Source organism: Ornithorhynchus anatinus, chromosome 7 (assembly GCF_004115215.2).
Source record: "Ornithorhynchus anatinus isolate Pmale09 chromosome 7, mOrnAna1.pri.v4, whole genome shotgun sequence".
NCBI classification, from domain to species: Eukaryota; Metazoa; Chordata; class Mammalia; order Monotremata; family Ornithorhynchidae; genus Ornithorhynchus; species Ornithorhynchus anatinus.
Window position 1 is genome coordinate 39,299,755 of NC_041734.1, and position 19,267 is coordinate 39,319,021.

The following is a 19,267-nucleotide window of genomic DNA, read 5'->3' on the forward strand; positions in this document are numbered from 1 at the left end:
CCCAGGGGAAAGCAAACTCCAGGATGTGGTAGGAGTAGGAGAATTCACCAAAAAGAGGGAAGTTTTCTTTCCTGGCTCTCGATCAAATTTTATCAGTGCAAATTTGAGGTATTGGAATTATCCTCTGATTGAGAAGTTGATTAGAGTGGAGTTTCATATTTTGATTTGCCATATAACAAAAGGTAACTTCATGGACTTTGGCATTTTGGTGTTTAGAACCCCAAAAAATCACAGAAAACAGAGAAACATGGTGATCTGGGACTAGACTTTTTCAAAAGTTCAGTGCTTCAGTCACTTCCACATTTCCAAGCAAGTCACTGAAGGAAAGCAGACAACTTCAGTACGACTAATAGTTGGACTCTTCACTTAGGGCCCTCTGGTCATATAGCCTAGACTTAGATCTTGCCTCAAACGTCTGATTCAGACATTTCAATTTCTGTCGCCACTTAGTCATGGTACTAGGAAGGGTTTTTCTCCATTTTGCATCTTTCTAACACTTCAAGCAGAGGGAAAGGGAAAAATTGGGGGAGCCTGTTGTACATAAAAGCTATTTATCTTTTGGAACACATTTTTCCATGGTGTTTTTCCATTCTGAAATTTTTAACAACAGACTGTAAGCTCATTGTAAACAAGGAACACGCCTATCAACTCTGTTTTATTGTATCCTCCCAAGCACTTAGCATAATGCTCTGCACACAGTAAGCGCTCCATAAATATGACTGATTGTCATTCAAGGCCATCATGATCCCAGAATGTTTCCTTGACTAAGCATCCTTGACACCAATTTGCCCACAAAATCATTGACATTTCTTTCTTTTGGATCATTCTTTCAATTATGGTTCTCTATTTATGTCAGATTGCCTATTCCTTAAATAGGCAGGAACCATATCAATTTTTTTTACATTTACCCTAAGACTAGTGCACAGTACATGGTTATGCACCTTCAGATTTATTGATACTATTTATATGCATTCATTCATTCATGTGCAGAGCACTGTACTGAGTGCTTGGAATGTACAATTCAGCAACAGGTAGAGACAATCCCTGCCCATTGACAGGCTTACAGTTTACTGCTCTATGTGCTACGTCTCTGCCTAACTACAAAGGAATCCAGTTTGACTTTTATTTCTAGACTGCCAGATCCTTTTGTAGAACATTGCCACATATTTTATTGCCTCATCAAGTCATAAAACAGCCACTCTTCTGAAAATAGGCAATTGCAGCAGGAGTTGTTGAAGTCATTGCCCGGGAGTGAAACTTTTTTCATATGTAAACTATAACCCACTACGTGGTCTTGATGGGTCATGGTTGAAATTTTTCATGGTCGAAATTCGTTAGCCAAAATTCAATATGTTCATTAGCCTCAACATAGGGACTCATATTTGTGAAAGGTTAAAAAAAATCAGAATGACTGTCATGGAAAAGACAGACAGTAGTCCAGTCTTAGAGAATTCAACTACAGCAACAGAGATGCCTTTGCTTTTTAAAGGGCCAGATACTCCTAGTGCATAAACTATTCCCTGGGAACAAAGCAGGTCCTTTGGAAACGAGGAGTATTCATTAAGCTAACTACCAAGTTCCAAGACTCTGCCTTAAAGGGGCTCCAGTCTAGAATGGGGGGGGTGGGGAGGCTATATACTTAGGATGACTTGAAACAGCCGACAGCTTAGTTTTAACTAATAACTAATAAAAATGATCAAAAGCAATTGACTCAATCAACCATCCCTTCTGGATCAAACTGCCCAGGACAGCAAAATTTCAAATTTCATCATTTCTAAACAGATGAAAGCCCCCTCATCCTGCCCACTCTAGCTATGGGGGGTCCTAATTTCTTCCTTTCCTGTGTTATAGCAGGGAGACGGAGGAAGGGATGAGGGGACTTGTCTCAGGCCCAACTTCATGGTCAAAGGACCTAATTGCTTGAGGCTACTGGGATGGAGACCTCAGGAAAATTAAGGCAGGGGTCAAAATGTTTCATCTCCCATCAGAGAGTGGGAATTTAGTTCAATGTAGAGTTTGGTGTTTAATATTTTAGCATAATTTGAATTTGTTACAACAAACAACATTTCTAAGACAATTCTGACCTGAATGGATTAAAAAAAATGACATATTTTTCTTGTATTACTTGAGATTCCAGACTTCTGTTCTCCACAGGATTATTTTGCTTCACTTCTGTTAGTCTGAGTCTCTGGGACCCAAAATTTCCACAGGGCATAAGGGAGAATCATTAAGAAAACTGGATGCCATAAACCTTGAAGCTGAACAATTGACACTCTTAAGTTAGTGGAGAAAACAGTCCCTGGTTTCTCCTGGAACCCTGACCAGTCTTCTGTCGATCGATGCTTTCCAGGCCATTTCTGCAGATTTTGGCCCCAACAGTGGAGACCTGTTATATCGCTAGGGGAACACTTCAAGGACAATCCCTGCTACTTTTCTGGTTTTGTGCATTCAGCGGGACAGGGAAAAATGGAGTGGGGATGGACTCAAGATAGTAAGAAATATGAAGGGAAGAAAATGGGAGCTGTGTTATATCCCTGGCCAAAAGAAACACGTATCAGAGTTCAGCTCTTTCAGATAACAAGCTTGCACACTGCTGATTGCCAAATTCCAGTCTTTGCCTATTCTATTCCTTTTGACTTGGCAGGGGAAAAAACATTTTCCTCCTCAGCATTTGAGAAAAACGTCTTGGACAACAACAGCCTCCTAAATTTCGGAAAATCTAACAAATTTAGTGGCCTGACCGGGCAAGAGTCTTTTCTCCCCAAATGTCAAGTGAAGCCCACTTGGTCATGGAACAGTTCAATTGGAAGAAAGAGTTCTGCTTCCCTGGGTGGGATCTGCAGAACCCTTGTTCTTGGAGTTTCCTAATAGCAAGTGGTGCCTGGCCCTTATTTGGATTCTGATCTAAAGACCAGTCCATCTCGGGAGGGTGATCACTAATCTTTTGGTTTTCAGGTGACAACAGTAAGCAGAGGTCCTGGGGTCTGAATCCCAACTGCCAATATTTATGGGACAAATTGGGTCCAGTAGTGAAGCAGCTTCAGGACAATCCACCTGAACATAGCCCCATCTATGTTGGACACTTGTTGGCTGGTGGCTTATTTTAATGAAAGTGAAATCCATGACACCGTCCCTATTTGGTAGGAAGGAGGAAATCTGAGGAGATGAAGCAGTGTGGCCTAGTGGAAGGAGCATGGGCCTGGGAGTCAGGGGGCCTGGGTTCTAAACCCAGCTCCACTACTTGCCTGATGGATGACTTTGGGCAGATCACTTAACTTCTCTGTGCCACAGTTCCCTCATCTGCAAAATGAGGATTAAGAATGGGAGCCCTCTGTGGGACAGGAATTGGGTCCCACATGATTATCTTGTATCTATTCAAGTTTTTTGAACAGCACTTGGAACATAGTAAATGGCCAACAAATACCATTAAAGGAAATAAAAAGGTGGAACAGAAAGAACATTATTCAGATCCTTCCATCTCACATTTTCTCATGCTTTTGGGGGCTGAAACCACTGCTATAAGAACATTTTTGGTGATATGAAGAGTCAAGAAATTGATTTGATTTCTTTACAACAGAAATTGGGGTGCTTTTGCAAGCAGTATTATGAAGGGATATGCTGAAGATGAACTGGTCAAATAGCTTCACGATTGGTCAAATTTTACAAACTAGGAGAAGGAATCTAAACAGAAAGAGGGCGAGATAAACATGGAGCAGACACAGAATTAGTTTCCCGAAGATGAAACATTACGGCAGTAAACAAGGCTCTTCTGAAAGGCTACTACGTCAAAAGGCTACTTCACGATGTGCTGTCCATGAAAGGGTCTCAGAGGAAGATGGGAAAAGATACATTTCAATCTTCTTAGGAAGAGGATGTCTGGAAAGGTTGGAAAAGATACATAGTGGTCCACTGATTTTCTTGTCCATAAATTTGTTCCTTCAACATTTATTTTTACCCTATTAATTCACTTTCCTTTCTGTTTTGTATAATTTTTTTTGTTTTGTTTTATTTGGATTCTTTCTCTCCTTATGCCATTTGGTTCCAAATCTGAACCTTAGAAAAAGCAGCATAATACTGAGATTTCAAACAAATTCATTCTAAAATGAAGGCTGGGTTTTTTTCCACAGAAATGTTTACACTAAAATGCTCAAACACTATTTCCTTTTTGTTGCACCACATATTTTATTTTACATTGTTGAAGGGAGAATTGTGATTCATTAAACCTCAAGATTTCTTTGGAAACAAAGCAGGGAGCATCACACACCTGAATTCAGTTCATTTGGTAATTTTGTCACGATGCAGTTTGACCAGACAGAATTGCCCATCAATTAGACTGTAAGCCAGTCAAAGGGCAGGGACTGTCTCTATCTGTTACCAATTTGTACATTCCAAGTGCTTAGTACAGTGCTCTGCACATAGTAAGCGCTCAATAAATACTATTGAATGAATGAATGAATACAAACAAACTTTGATGCTTTTAAAGGTATCTTTTCTTAGCAAGAGTCAAGTTGCTTCAGATTGTTTATTTTTCATGATGACTACTCTGCTAGAGTGAGACTCACCCCTCATTTATTTTCAAGAAAGTGTTTGGGGGGAAGAAGGTGGGAGCACAGAGCTCCCTGAGATCAAATGGGGCTGTTCCAAAATATCCTCGGAATGTTATCCCCTTTACCTGGACCTGACTTCCTAGCCCTGTAAGTACTAAGGGGCAATTGAGAAGCAGCACGGTATAGTGGTTAGAGCATGTGTGTGGGAGTCAGAAGGACTAATCCCAGTTCTATCACTTGTCTGTTGTGTGACCTTGGGCAAGTCACTTCACTTCTCTGTGCCTCAGCTTCCTCATCTGTAAAATAGGTTTAAAACTGTGAGCCCTAAGTGGGACAAGGGATTGGGTCCAACCCGATTAGCTTGTAGCTACCCTAGGGCTTAGAACAGTGTCTGGCACATAGTAAATGCTTAACAAATACCACCGTTATTAACTGGGTCAGATTTCCATGATTGAAGATGGGAAATAAGAGTAGCCTAAACTTCCTTATGCTAAATTGGCCCCTGAAAGCCTACATAAGTTGTGCTTTACTTGCCTGCTTATTCCCTTTCATGAGTCTGCAATCTAGTTCTATTCTGAATCTATGGTAGGGACTGCCTCCTTATGCCTCATGGACTTCTTCACTGTCAGTAGGGTACAGAAGAACCGAAAAATTATTCAGCATTCTGTCTCTGACAGTGATAACAGGATGTTTAGAGGAATCTTCATACATGCTCTCTCCCTTCCCCATGGCACATATGTATATATTTATGATTTATCTATGTATTTATTTATATTAATATCTTTCTCCCCCTCTAGACTGTGAGATCACTCTGGGCAGGGAATGTGTTTGATGTCGTACTGTACATCTCAAGCACTTAGTACAATGCTTTGTACACAGGCTGCTCAGTAAATATGATTAATAAATAAATGAATAATAAATAAATCATAGAATTATTACTTCTCTTGATTCCTAATGTTTCAGGATGTACCATCTATCATCCCTTTCATTTGTCCTCTACAATCCTAAATTTCCTTTTAGAAACAAAAGTTACATTATAAGCTATTCCTCCAGAAGTTTACTCCCCTTTTGAACCCATAGCTATTTTCTGCCTGCTTCCTGGACTTGAATGAATTAAAGAATATGCAGGGTTAGCTGGGAAAATGCATATAAGAAGACTCCCTAACTCTCAGGATGAAGTGGTGTCCAGAAAAATCACTGATTCAGCCCATAAGAACAAAGCAGTCAGGACCATCTGACCCAGAGGATCCCAGGAGGGCAGATAATTTGAAGAGACCGGTCAGCTGCACCCGATTTGCAGAGATTCAGAGATCTGTCTAAAGTCAAGATGATTTTTCATTTCTGCATGAATCTTATGGGAGTCTTTCCACATACGCATGAGGGCAATGACCCAACCCAATAAAGCAACTGTGCAAATGCAGCCAGGCCCCGGAGCTCAGTCATATGTGGAATTTGAATGCTCTGTCTTCCCCACCCCACATCACCCCACTCCATGCTACCCCACACTGTGACACTGAGCCACTGTCAACTCAGAGAAGTCAAACACTGATAAAGACTTAACAGCATCTGAAACATCTCCAAAAGATTCAGTTGCCATTGGCATTCTCTGGTGGACCCCAATTCCCCACTGATGATTGTTCGTTCAAAGAATCGTAAATTGATCTTAAAATATCTATACCTAGTCATTGTCTTTTTTCAACTGTAACTGTAAGCAGGGCAGGGACCCTGCTGCCTAATTTGTGATAAGGCACAAAGTACACCACTCTGACATAGTGGGAACTCAAGAACTAATTGACTACAAATACATATTGGAAAAAGATGATATATTCTCTTCACACTGAGAAAAGTTAAAAGGTATGCTATTAAAGAGACCACTTTTGAATGAACGGGATTGGTCATCACTTTGAAAGGTCTTCAACTGATACAGAATAAATGTTAAATGGTCTGAACAGGATCCCTGTCCATTTCTGATTGGGGCAATGCAGTGGGAAAATAGAGTTCTGTATAAGTTTCCCAACATGCTGATGGAGCTTCTGTACACACTAAATCAGTTGGCCCAGCTTGACTGACTCAGAGAAGGAGAGATGTTGACTCGCACCTTCCTCTCTAACCCCTCCTCCAATGAATGCCATGGGAAAGCTTTTAAAGGAGAAATTTCCTAATTAGGTTTAGTGAAGATACCTCTTCCAAGCTTTCCGGAAAGGAATGACGAGGAAAACATCAAGTTCCAAGCATGATTATTTCTCAAGTCTAGTACACAGACTGAGTTGATTCAATCTCATCATAGCTGCTTCCTCTAAAGAATGAGTCAAGAGAATCAGAGGGGACAGAGAAAGAAGAGACTCTCATACCTCTGACCTCTTTCTCATGCTCTTCTCCCTCCCACTTCAAATCCACAAGGTCAGAGTTCCCCTGATCTTCAAAGCCCTCCTAAAGTTTCACCTCCTCCAGACAGTCCTTCCAGATTAATTCCCAAACCTCCAAGTTATATCAACCCAACAACCATCATTATTACATATGCATTTTATAGCTATCATCAACACTTTTGTAACACATATTAAATTTCATGTTCAATTATTTGTTCAGAAATTTCATGCTGACATATTCTACTACCTGTTATATCTTTGTTCTTTCTCCTGCTCCAAATATTGGTAAATACTAATGTCTCTACTTCTTTTCCACTGCACTAAAAGCTCCTTGAGAGCAGGGACAATATGCTCTATTTCTGGTATGTTACCAAGCTCTTGGTTCAATGCTTTGTATTCAGTAAGTTTTCAATAAATGCTTCCAGTTGATCGACTGTAGGGTCAATGGGAGAGATGGCAGGGTAGAAACTTCTGCCTCAAGGGCAGATGTCACGAGTTACATTATTGAAAATCATTTGGTGCTTGAAATTAACAATCAACACAAGCACAGTGACCTTAGGATTTTGTTTCAGAGTAGCACATCTTCCTTGAACCTCCTCTTTACTCCTCTACCTCTTCCTTCAGTTTATTAGCCCTAGAACCAAGAAATCACCAAGAGAAACATATATAGGCTGTGGCATCCTCAGAAGAGGATACTCAAAAATAAGTAGACCTCTGGTGTTTGCCTAGAGACTGGCCTCCAGGATTCGTAAGTCTCTGAGGCGTTTCAGTCCTCTCTCAGAATTCCCAACCAAGTGACTTGGGTTCATTCACCTCTGGATTTGAAACATTATCTTCTGTAGAACATTTCTCTGGTACAACATGGCAACCCAGTCATCTCGGTTATGTGCCTCCCTGTAGCTGTGGAGATTGGGAATGAAGAGGGGCAGCCTGTTGTTGTCAGTACACGCTTGCCAAGTCTGGTGCTTTGGGAAAAGTTTTAAAGCATCAGAAGCAAAAAAAAAAAAAAATCAAAATCCCAAAAAGTAAAGAGGTCTTATCTGTACTAGAGGAGTAAGGGGAGAGGTACACTGAGGTTTGCAAGTACTCTGGATATTCTTTTAAAAAACAGTTCTTAGCAAAGACCTTCAACAAAAGGACTTCTTGCCAGCACCGGAGGAAAACATGAGAGAAGTCAATTTATTAAAAAAAAAAAAACTATGAAAGCAAAAATGTTTTAGATATCCGATAAAGGAAAACGATGCATCAGACCAAATGCCAGAAAGGAACTTATGACTATCCCTGGACTCTCAATTTCAATTGACAGTATCATCAATTGTTGAGTAAAACAGCTATATTTTAGTTGAGAAGTCAAGTAGAGACATCGCTCACTCAGGGTTAGGGGCCAAGATCTCCTTCCATTTAGGATGCCACTTTTATATTATACTGATGTAATGCTCAGTCTACTGCAGATCAGGCATTAGTGACTTGGGTGGTTTCTATATTAGTACCACTCTGGAATAGGCAGAGAATTCTTCTACAGTATACTTCTACACAATAACACCATGTTTACAATGTGGTACTGAGCAATAGTCTAAGCCCTTTGAAAATTCCCCTTTCCCTGTTGGTTACAATAGGGGCACTCTGATATCTCTGGAAAAGGGTTTGTACTTCCTAAACAAATCCTATACAGCCCCAGTCAAACGCATCTGTATTTCATTTGTGCAATGCTGATTCTGGCTGAGGAAGACCATATTTTCACATGGGTTGGATTTATACAGACTCTGAGGAGCAAAGAGTGACTCACTGCTGAGTCCTACCCCAGTATATCAATTCTCTCTGGGAACCAGAAGAGTTTGTGGGATAGTTCAATTGGATTGATGATGAGTTGGGGGAGAACAAGACAACCAGGCACTGAAGAGTAGAAAACCCCTCTCTGAAAAACAGGAAACTTCCTTAGGGTTGCTTCACTTCAAGCATTTATGCAGCTATCAAGGAACTCACACAATATATTAGTAAGAGGATTTCAGGGCAGATAATTTACGCTTTTCTTCTGTTGCACTCTCCCAAGTGCTTAATATAGTCCATTGCATTCAGTAGGTGCTCAATAAATATAATTGACTGATTGTCATTGAACATGTATGGGCAAAAAAAGTGGGAATGAACATTGGGAAAGGATGAGGAGAAGACATTTGCCACCTCATATGAATTATTTCTGCGATACTGTAGGATTCAGTTACATCTCTACTTGGCACTTTAGCTCTGTAAACTTATAGTAATGTTGGTATTTGTTAAGCGCTTACTATGTGCCGAGCACTGTTCTAAACGCTGGGGTAGATACAGGGTCATCAGGTTGTCCCCAGTGGGGCTCTCAGTTAATCCCCATTTTACAGATGAGGGAACTGAGGCACAGAGAAGTGAAGTGACTTGCCCACAGTCACACAGCTGACAAGTGGCAGAGCCGGGATACGAACTCATGAACTCTGACTCCCAAGCCTGGGCTCTTTCCACTGAGCCACGCTGCTTCTCTTATCACACCTGGATTCAGTTTCTATGCTCAGATTCCTCACTGACTGTTTGCTACAGCATGGGATTAACTTGTCAGCCTTGCCCAATAACATTATGTGTGGAAGTTTGCTGAACACATAAAAATATATACATAGTAAGGACTTAACAAATACCAGCAATATATATACACATATAATGGTATTTGTTAAGCACTTACTATAGGCCAGACACTGTATTAAGCACTGGGGTAGACACAAATTATATTGGTCACAGTCCATGACCCACATGGGGCTACAGTCTTAAACTCCATTTTACAGATGAGGTAACTGAGACACAGAGAAGTTAAGTGACCTGCTCAAGTCACACAGCAGACAAGTGGCCTACCTGGGATTAGAATCCAGGTCCTTCTGACTTGCAGGCCCGTGTTCTATTCACTAGGCTATGCTGCTTCTCTTGTCACTCCATGGGTCCCCTAAAGTCCCTGCTTTAGGCTCTAAGTCAAATCCAAACTAGCTTTGAGTCACTAGACATTCTGAGCAGAATGCAGTGATTTTTTTTTTTTATGCACCCCATTTGGGACGCTCAGGAAATTAAAAGGTAGCACATTTAAAATGTAATTCATTTAAAACATAAAAGATCTCTAGGAATACATTTTAAATAGTCATTTTGATGTTTTAAGAAGAACATGTACAATTTGGCAAGAATTTTGTTTACAACATGAAACTAAGTCAGCTCATTTCTCTAACTGGCTGCTTGGTGGGGTAGGAAAAAAAATCCTTCTATATTAAGATTCAGAGTTTAACTCCACTCATTTTCTCCCCATTCTTTCTGAGAATCTGCTGAGAGTAACTGGAGAGATCCCCATTACCCACTTGCTAGAGAAAACAATCTTGTTAAAAGAGAGATGCTGCTATGTAGATTTCACCATTTTCCTTGAAATATTTCAGTTTTTCTCAGGGAAAAAAAAACACCCTATAATATTTGAATACGTTTTCCTCTAATCTGCTGCTGGAGAAGCAGCATGGATTAGTGGAAAGAGCACGGGCTAGGGACTCAGAAGTCATGGGTTCTGATCCCAGCTCCACTTGTCAGCTGTGTGACTTTGGGCAAGTCACTTAACTTCTCTGTGCCTCCATTATCTCATCTGTAAAATGGAGATTAAGGCTGTGAGCCCCACGTGGGACAACCTAATAATGTTGGTATTTGTTAAGCACTTATTATGTGCAGAGCACTGTTCTAAGCGCAGGGGTAGACACAGGGGAATCAGGTTGTCCCACACGGGGCTCACAGTCTTCATCCCCATTTTACAGATGAGGTAACTGAGGCACAGAGAAGTGAAGTGACTTGCCCACAGTCACACAGCTGACAAGTGGCAGATCCGGCATTCGAACCCATGACCTCTGACTCCAAAGCCCATGCTCTTTTCACTGAGCCAGGCTGCTTCCCAACCTGATTACCTTGTATCTACCCCAGTGCTTAGAACAGTGCTCGGCACATAGTACACACTTAAGAAATACCATAATTATTAATTATTATTAATAATCAGGGATAGTCCATAGGGCATTCATTTAATGGAATAGGGCATTCATTTAAAACTAATAGACCCACAAATAAAGAATGGTGTATAAGCTCGTCAATGGGCAGGGATTGTCTCTGTTGCCGAATTGTTCATTCCAAGCGCTTAGTACAGTGCTGTGCACATAGTAAGTGCTCAACAAATACTATTGAATGAATGTGTTTGGTAAGATGTCACTGATAATGTTGGGAGCTATGCACCTCAACCATTCTCGCTGAGTTTACCAAACAGATAAGCATACTGGGTCTAGACATCCTTTGCTGAATTGGGAATCACTACTTATGGCTTTTAGGCTACCTCTTTACTGATAGGTTTTCCTGATGGAAAAGTCCTTTTTCAGCACATTGTTGCACAGCTGCCAAGAAAACATAAGGGACTAATTTAGTCCATGGAGGTTTTGTGAAGACAAATTCAAAAGAAATTTGAACAGATGTTTAAACTGATTTTAAATAAGAGGGCAGCATTTCTGATGTAAGTTCACATTCATTGCAAGATAAAGATTAGCTCTCATGCGTTGAGAAGTAATTCAGAGATCAGGCGCCAAAGAGCCTGAAAATGGATATTGTTTCCTAGAGGAAGTAGGCCATGCCTTTTCCATAAACACCAACAGCCCACAAACCCTCAGAGTCCTGAATAATATTTTTAAGTCTTTTAGAATCCACATCATGATCACAGCTAATGTTTCAATTACAAAAGTGGGAAAGTTAAAATTTATTACATTTAAAACTGGCATTGGACAGAATGGAGACTTATAGGAGTACAATTAATATGCTATAATTGAGCAATCAGTATTTATTGAGAGCCTACTGGGTGCAAAGTACTATACTAAGCACTTGGGAGTCAGTTAGTAGAATGATACTTGTCTTCAAGGAGCTGACAGTCCAGTGGGGAAGACAGCCACTAAACTAATTACATTTAGGAGGAAGAAACAAGTGAATATGTAGATGACTATTGGCTTAAGAAATTGGTTAGTCAAAATATAGTTGTTGAGGGCACAGTTTTCACAGAGGTGTTGTGGGAGCTGGGGCGATGTAACCACAATATCACGATAACAAACTTCTCATTTTAGATAATAGCTATGAATATATACCTCATGACGTTTTCAAAATCTAATCTGAGCTAGTTCCAGTATGCATTTTTTCACATTAACAAACATGAAAGCTGGATCCCTTGAGGCTCATTAAAGTCACAGCACTTTCATTATCAAAATGAACACGTATGCAGAGAACTTTAGGATTCCAAATCTGTGTGATTAATGTCTGTTTCACTGGACTGGGAGGGGAACTCAATATGAAATTTTCCAAAAATTTTTATCTTGCACATCTTGTTTCAATTGTTAAAAACTTACCCACCTGCCAAATACCCAAGGGCACTTCCATCCTTTCCTCATCCACCAGCAGTCACTGCCCTTAGAGGAGCGTAGAGTCGGAAGGGAAGGAGGTAGAAAATGGGGTGGACTAGGTAGAAACAAATTAGTCCTTTTTCTTATGTAAAGTATGATTTATCCCAACTGGACACTGGGCTCGATAATTTTGGGAATCTGTTCTGTTTCTCACCGGATCTCCAGAGGCTCCGACACCTCCTTCTCGACCTTGATCACCTGGAGGTCCTTGTTCGCCCTGAGAGAGAAAAAGAGGCATGGTGATCCCACAGCATTCTACAGAATACAATTCTAACCAACAACAACAACAGCAAAAAACAAAAATAAAACAAAAAACACCAAAAAACAATTTCAGGCCAACTTCCAAGTTCTAGGGAAAGTCACAAATGTTTGTGAAGACCTAAAACCACAGTTATGTTGAAGAGGTAAGGCTTAGATACTTTTCATAAAGGCAGGAACTTTCAGCTCTTCAAGACCACACTACCTGATGGGAGCATTTCAGCATTTTTAAACCTTCCACTTGAGGTTGAAACAATTCCTTGTATTTATTTATAGAGGACCATGGCCTTCTCTACCCTTGTTAACAAGCAGGGAATTTGATTGGAGGCAGACGGCCTATATCTCTATTTTGCAGGAAGCTGAGCTCCAGGAAGGTTAAGCAGCCTCTTTGATTCTTTCCTTAAAAAGATCCTCTTAATATTCTGATGTCTTCTATTCATCCTGCCTGATATATTGGCTATATTTGCGGTAATCCAGTTTGCATCTGGAAAAGGGATTCAGTTGTTATCACCATTGCCTTGTAACCATTAACTCATATAGAGGAATTACCGTGATTAAGTTGTCTTGTTTTTGTCCATCTGTCTCCCCCGATTAGACTGTGAGCCCGTCGATGGGCAGGGATTGTCTTTATCTGTTGCCGAATTGTACATTCCAAGCGCTTAGTACAGTGCTCTGCACATAGTAAGTGCTCAATAAATACTATTGAATGAATGAAGGAGGCAGCAGTCAATTAGCTGTGAAGTACAGGGGCTCAGACCACTGAAACTGCTTCAACTGGTGTGGAAGTCCTGGCTTCCCACGGCTGAGGCCAGCCCTGTGCAAAACTCTAATTGTGGGCTTTTCTGGGCATAAGGATTTGTAAACACAGTATTGCAATGTCTGAGCCTATCAAAATAATGTCTTACAGTGGTAGGAATGATTCCTGACTCTTGGTTTAACTGGGGACAAATATTACACTGAGCACAGTTTGAAAAATACAGCTCGCCAGAAGGGACTGAATAGCTCGGTTTGGAGTCAGGGCCTCTGAGCCGAGCAGGGGGAATTTGAAGAGAGGCACTTGGCCCTGAGATATTCTAACTTCAGCTTTTAGAAGCTTGAAACTTGGGTGTATTTTATGCCTGTGTCTTTTCCTTTTCTTGGTGACGGGAAGAAGGATGAGTAAGTGGAGTCATCTACCTGTGGTGAGGGCAAGGTGTAAGTCCTGTTCACTGTTGTACGGTGTGGACATCGAGAGAAAGGACTGGCGGAGAAATGGACTTAGTGTGGGAGGGCAAGTATATTTTAGTATCTTTGATCTTTTAGTATTTTTAGTGTATATATTTTGTGAGGAGCAGCATGGCCTAGTGGCAAGAGCCCGGGCTTGGGAGTCAGAGGTCGTGGGTTCTAATCCCGATTCCGCCACTTGTCTACTGTGTGACCTTGGGCAAGTCCCTTAACTTCTCTGTGTCTCAGTTACCTCATCTATAAAATGGGGATTGAGACTATGAGTCCCACATGGGACCATCTGATTATAAGAACAGTGCTTGGCACATAGTAAGTGCTTAACAAATTCCATAATTATTATTATTTTCAAGCTCTGCTTGAAAGAGTTTAAGCCAGATAAAAAACCAAAAAACAAAACAAAAAACAACGTTCCCAACTAGACTTTATTCACTGAGCACTATCTCTGTAATGACCCAGTTGTTCCCTGAGACTATGACAGAAAACTAACCTTTTCTCAGATACTGAACAGGGCATTTAGACTGTTAGAGACCCTGTTTGCAGCAATAGCCCATGACAGGACTATGGATTATATCAAAGTCCAGGGGAAAGAATATTAGGGTGCCCGCTGGAGGGAATTTCTGGCAAAAACAGGATTTTCACAGGCCATTACGGACTGAACTCCCAGAGCGGGGCGTCACTAGAAACAGCCTAGTACAGTATGTCCTCTTGAGTGATTAAGGTCTTATTCATCGTAGCTAGTACCTCTCACAAGTGACTTTACCTTATTTTCCACCCTCCTTGGAAAGAAGAGTGGCATCACCCAGTATTTGTTGTATGTTGATTTTGGACAGGGGAGCGCAGTTGGCTGCCTGGCACTATATATTAAGCTGTTAGATGACTCACTTCTGTGGCAGACAAGCCAAATACTTTCCTACTTATTCCCCGCCTACAGTTGGGAACACGCACCCTCGTTAAAAACTGTAGGTGACATTCTCCCCGCTAATTCCACCATACACACACGCACACACACACACACAGTTTCCTGCTTCCCACCCAGGTCACCCATAAACTTTCCTAATGAGTCACAAGACATGAGAGAACTCAGCTAGTTTCCAACTCTTTCCAGGCCATTACTACTTACAAGAATACCAGCAGCAGAGACTTTATAAAGTACTCTCTGATAGCTAACATTCAGAAAAGTCCCCAGAGGTACATATTTTAGAATTTTCACCAACAACACTGTGTGGTTCCTAGTCTTTTTTTTTTCCTTCTTTTGTTCTCATCTGGAACCTCAGATGAGATTCTTGATTTTAGCTTGTGGCTTGAGAGGGGAAACAGATCTTTCTGATATGATGATCTCTCTTTATATTCTAAACTGGCTTCTTCTGAGCCAAGACAAAATGACTGTCTCTTTCCGCGAGTATGGTCTAGTGTAAGGAGCAAGAGAGTGGAAATCAAAAGATCTGGGTTCCAGTCTTGGCTATACCCCTGGCCTGTTGCTCTCTTAGTCTCAACCTCTTCATCTGTAAAATGAAGATAATACCTGCCTCTCCATACCTCAAATGGCATATTGTGAGGATAAAACGAGATAATTGATATCAACAGGCTTTAGAAAAATTAAAGGGCTCTACAAAAAACAAGGCATTCAGCAGAGCTGCTGGAAAAGTGAACTCACATATTAAAGCTACTGAATTTGGGGGAAGGTTTATATTCTGTCACCCTCACTTGGCCGTTGGGTTTCTGCACCTTTCCAATGTGATGCCCTAGTTTACACTGTAGGAAGACTTTTAAGTAGGCCAAGGCAGGCTGATGCTGAACTGTCCAACCTAAAACAATCAAAATATTTGGTGACTCCAGAAGCTATAATCAGCCTGACAATGTCAGAATCAGTCCGTGTCAAAAAGTCTTGGATAGTGTGGTGGAAAGTATTACTCTCTCTCTATGGAATTATTTCTAGACAAATACCAGTTCTGATATAGAACCAACATGAGTTCCAAAAAACTGACATGGAGCTATTGCATTGAATAATTTCAAACCAACGAATTTAAAAATAAGTTACCGGATCGCCTCTCGGTCCACGGGCCCCGGGTGTACCCTGAGGCCCTCTTTCTCCAGGGCCACCCTGTTGGAGAGAAGCAGAATAAGAATGAAATTTGAATACCATCAGCAGTTGGGGAATGAAGCTGAAATCCAGCAGGGAGTAATGATATCAGAGAAGCGGCATGGTTTAGTGGGAAGAGCCCGGGCTTGGGAGTCAGAGGTCGTGGGTTCTAATTCCAGCTCTGCCACTTGTCAGCTGTGTGACTTTGGGCAAGTCACTTAACTTCTCTGTACCTCAGTGACCTCATCTGTAAAATGGGGATTAATCCAGGTGGATTGAGCCCCACCTGGGACAACCTGATAACCTGATAACCCAACATTTAGAACAGTGCTTGGCACAAATACCATCATCATCATCAGATATAAATGGGCCTGTAATCTAACTGGCTTTAATCTACAACTCTAGGACAAACATTCAGGACCTAGGGATCATTTATTGATTCGGCCCAGGTCAACTTCAAAGAGCATTGCACCATTCAGGCTTCACCCTTGAGTCACTACTCAACTTCAAGTCTGTTTTCTTAGCAGCTAAAGTTTTATGAGGAACTGTTGTTTTAAACTATTTACAATGGGCGCAACATGCATGTCTGCATTTCTAGAGAACATAATTTGGCAAAAGTCATCAATTCCATGACTAAATTGGGAAGACCATGAAGTAGGTCAGACCCATTAAAGCAACATTACTTACCCTTTCTCCCGTGGGACCATCTGGGCCAACATTTCCCTGAAATGGAAAGAAAAAAAAAAATGAATTAGCCGTTTTCATATTTTGCTGTGCCTTACCATCCAAGAAAAGGGGAAAGGAAATGTGTATCACTTACTTCATCTCCTAGTTCTCCTTTCTCTCCTCGGGGACCTGGATCTCCTGGTTGGCCCTAGAAACAAAAGGATATGAATAACTTAAAGGAAAATGAGGATGCTCTCCTGGTCCCAGGTGATTATAATGTAAGCAATGAATCTGTTTGAGAATCCAGGGTTCGTTGGTTTTTGTCATTTTACCTCCTCTCCCGGGGATCCTGTATTTCCTGGTCTTCCCGGTTCCCCATCGGCTCCGGCTACACCCTGGAAAAGAAATCAGAGGGGTCAGGAATTTCCCTAATCTATCAATCGTATTTATTGAGTGCTTACTAGGAGCAGAGCACTGTACTAAGAACTTTGGAAAGTATAATACAAGAATTAGCGGATACGTTCCCTGCCCATAATGAGCTTACAGTCTAGAGGGGGAGACAGATATTAATATGAATAAATAATTCATAGTATATCATTAAAAGACATGTACCTAAGTGCTATGGGGTTGGGGCGAATATCAAATGTCCAAAGATTACAGATCCAAGTGCACAGACAACGCAGAAGGAAGAATGAACTGGGGAAAGGATGGATGAATGGGGGAAGGCCTTTTGGAAGAAATATCACTTTACTAATGCTTTGAAGGTGGAGAGAATGGTGGTCTAGTATGTATGGAGGGGGAGAGAGTTCCAGGTTAGGGGGAGTAGGTAGGCAAGAGTTTGGCGGCAAAATAGACAATATCGGATCGCAGTGAGTAAACTGGCATTAGCGGAAATGGAGTGAGTAGACTGGGCTATCGTAGGAAATCAGTGAAGTGAGGTAGGATGGAGCAAGCTGATTGAGTGCTTTGAAGTCGACGATAAATTTCCAGGTCTGGCTGCAGAGGACTGACTGCACTGTGGGGATTTTCCTGGTGCCAAGATTGTTATGAAGACCCCATCAGGAATCCCAGCCCTAGTCAAACAGCAACAAGATGCTTTGAGCCACCAAACTGTTCTGGTGCCCCAGGATACTCTCCTCAGCCTAAGCGCTTCACGGCGTGGACCCTGGAATGGCCATCCCATTCCGCCCCCTTTCCCTTCTGCTAGATTTGAGTTCAAGGGTCTCCAGTTAAACAGTACATGTTAGAGGTCAGACTTCAGTTGTCAATTAAGAAAAACAACCAAGACATAAACCATATTTTGTGTTAGTTATATCTTGCTTCAGACGTATTTTCTCCCTGAAACTGTGTGACCTAATCCATAAACCTTAGCATGAAACCAGGAAGTATCGACAAAAGAACAATGGACTCAGATTTTTCAAAGTGCTTTAGTCACAAGAGGTAGGTACGAGGGAGACCCATTTTCTTTTTCAGACTACTAGGACACCAGTTAATTTGCCAGAGGAGTAGTCAAGGGCACTAGAATTTAATGAATGCAATCTTTGTGCAGAGCACTGACCTAGGCCCAGGTATTAGGTACGATCCCTACCGGTGAGCCACTTGGAGTCTTAATTCACCAAAGGGCAGCCTGGCGGCCATTACAGCGTGGCTCAGTGGAAAGACTCTGGGATTGGAAGTCAGAGGTCATGGGTTCAAGTCCCGACTCAACCACTTGTCAGCTCTGTGACTGTGGGCAAGTCACTTCACCTCTCTGGGCCTCAGTGACCTCATCTGGGGATGAAGACTGTGAGCCTCACGCGGGACAACCTGATTACCCTGTAGCTACCCCAGCGCTTAGAACAGTGCTTTGCACATAGTAAGCGCTTAAATACCAACATTATTATTATTATTATTATGAGTGAATGTGCCACAGTGAGTCTGACAATGGAAAGTAGGCTCTGCCTGAAGCAGGGTGGAGGCTGAAGCCCATATGCTCCTAGCAGTGCCATTAGGCCATAAGGCTGCTTACTTTTTTAAAAAATGGTATTTATTAAGCACTTACTATATGCCAGACACCATGCAAAAGACTGGGGTAGATACAAGATAATCAGGTTGGGCAGAATCCATGTACCACATGGGGCTCACACTCTCTTAATCCCCATTTTACGGTTGAGGTAACTGAGGCACAGAGGAGTGAAGTGACTTGCCCTAGGTCACACAGTGGATAAATGGCAGAGCTGGGACTGGAAAACTGTCCTCTGACTCAGGCCCGTATCCTATCCACTAGGCCACGTTGCTTCTCCCTGCAATTCTTATTGTTGCACGTGTTGTTGCCTTCTAGTTTTAGATGAATTAACCCTGCTGCTGCTCTTTCTCTGGGCTTCTAAACTCACCCTCTAAACTGTGAGCCCGGGTTGATTTCTCAATCAGTGTTTTTATATTTCTCCTCAACTCTTCCGAGTACTTCTTAACAGACTGAAAGTGCTCATTAAATGTCCCTGCTGCTAATAATGTTACTGTTCACTGACTCGGAGACATACAAGCCCATTAGGCTCAATAACAGATAGGGATTTCCCTGAGAACATCTTCCGTGTTTCGCTGTTTGGTCCGGTCTCATAGCACTTTCAAAGATTTTAGGATATGACTCATGGAACCTTTACTTAAACATTTTTTCAAAACCCT

The 19,267-nt window shown here is 41.6% G+C and overlaps 1 protein-coding gene across 1 annotated transcript in view; it reads right to left on the bottom strand.

Moving 5' to 3' along the window:
• COL6A1 (collagen type VI alpha 1 chain) overlaps positions 1 to 19,267 on the bottom strand; it is a 75,575-nt gene that overhangs the window by 26,438 nt on the left and 29,870 nt on the right. The window contains exons 16-20 of the mRNA XM_029069164.1: positions 16,939 to 17,001; positions 16,761 to 16,814; positions 16,628 to 16,663; positions 15,899 to 15,961; positions 12,533 to 12,595 (exon numbers count right to left, since the gene is read on the bottom strand). Of these exons, the coding sequence (XP_028924997.1) occupies positions 12,533 to 12,595; positions 15,899 to 15,961; positions 16,628 to 16,663; positions 16,761 to 16,814; positions 16,939 to 17,001 (279 nt within the window). The remainder of the gene's footprint in view (positions 1 to 12,532; positions 12,596 to 15,898; positions 15,962 to 16,627; positions 16,664 to 16,760; positions 16,815 to 16,938; positions 17,002 to 19,267) is intronic.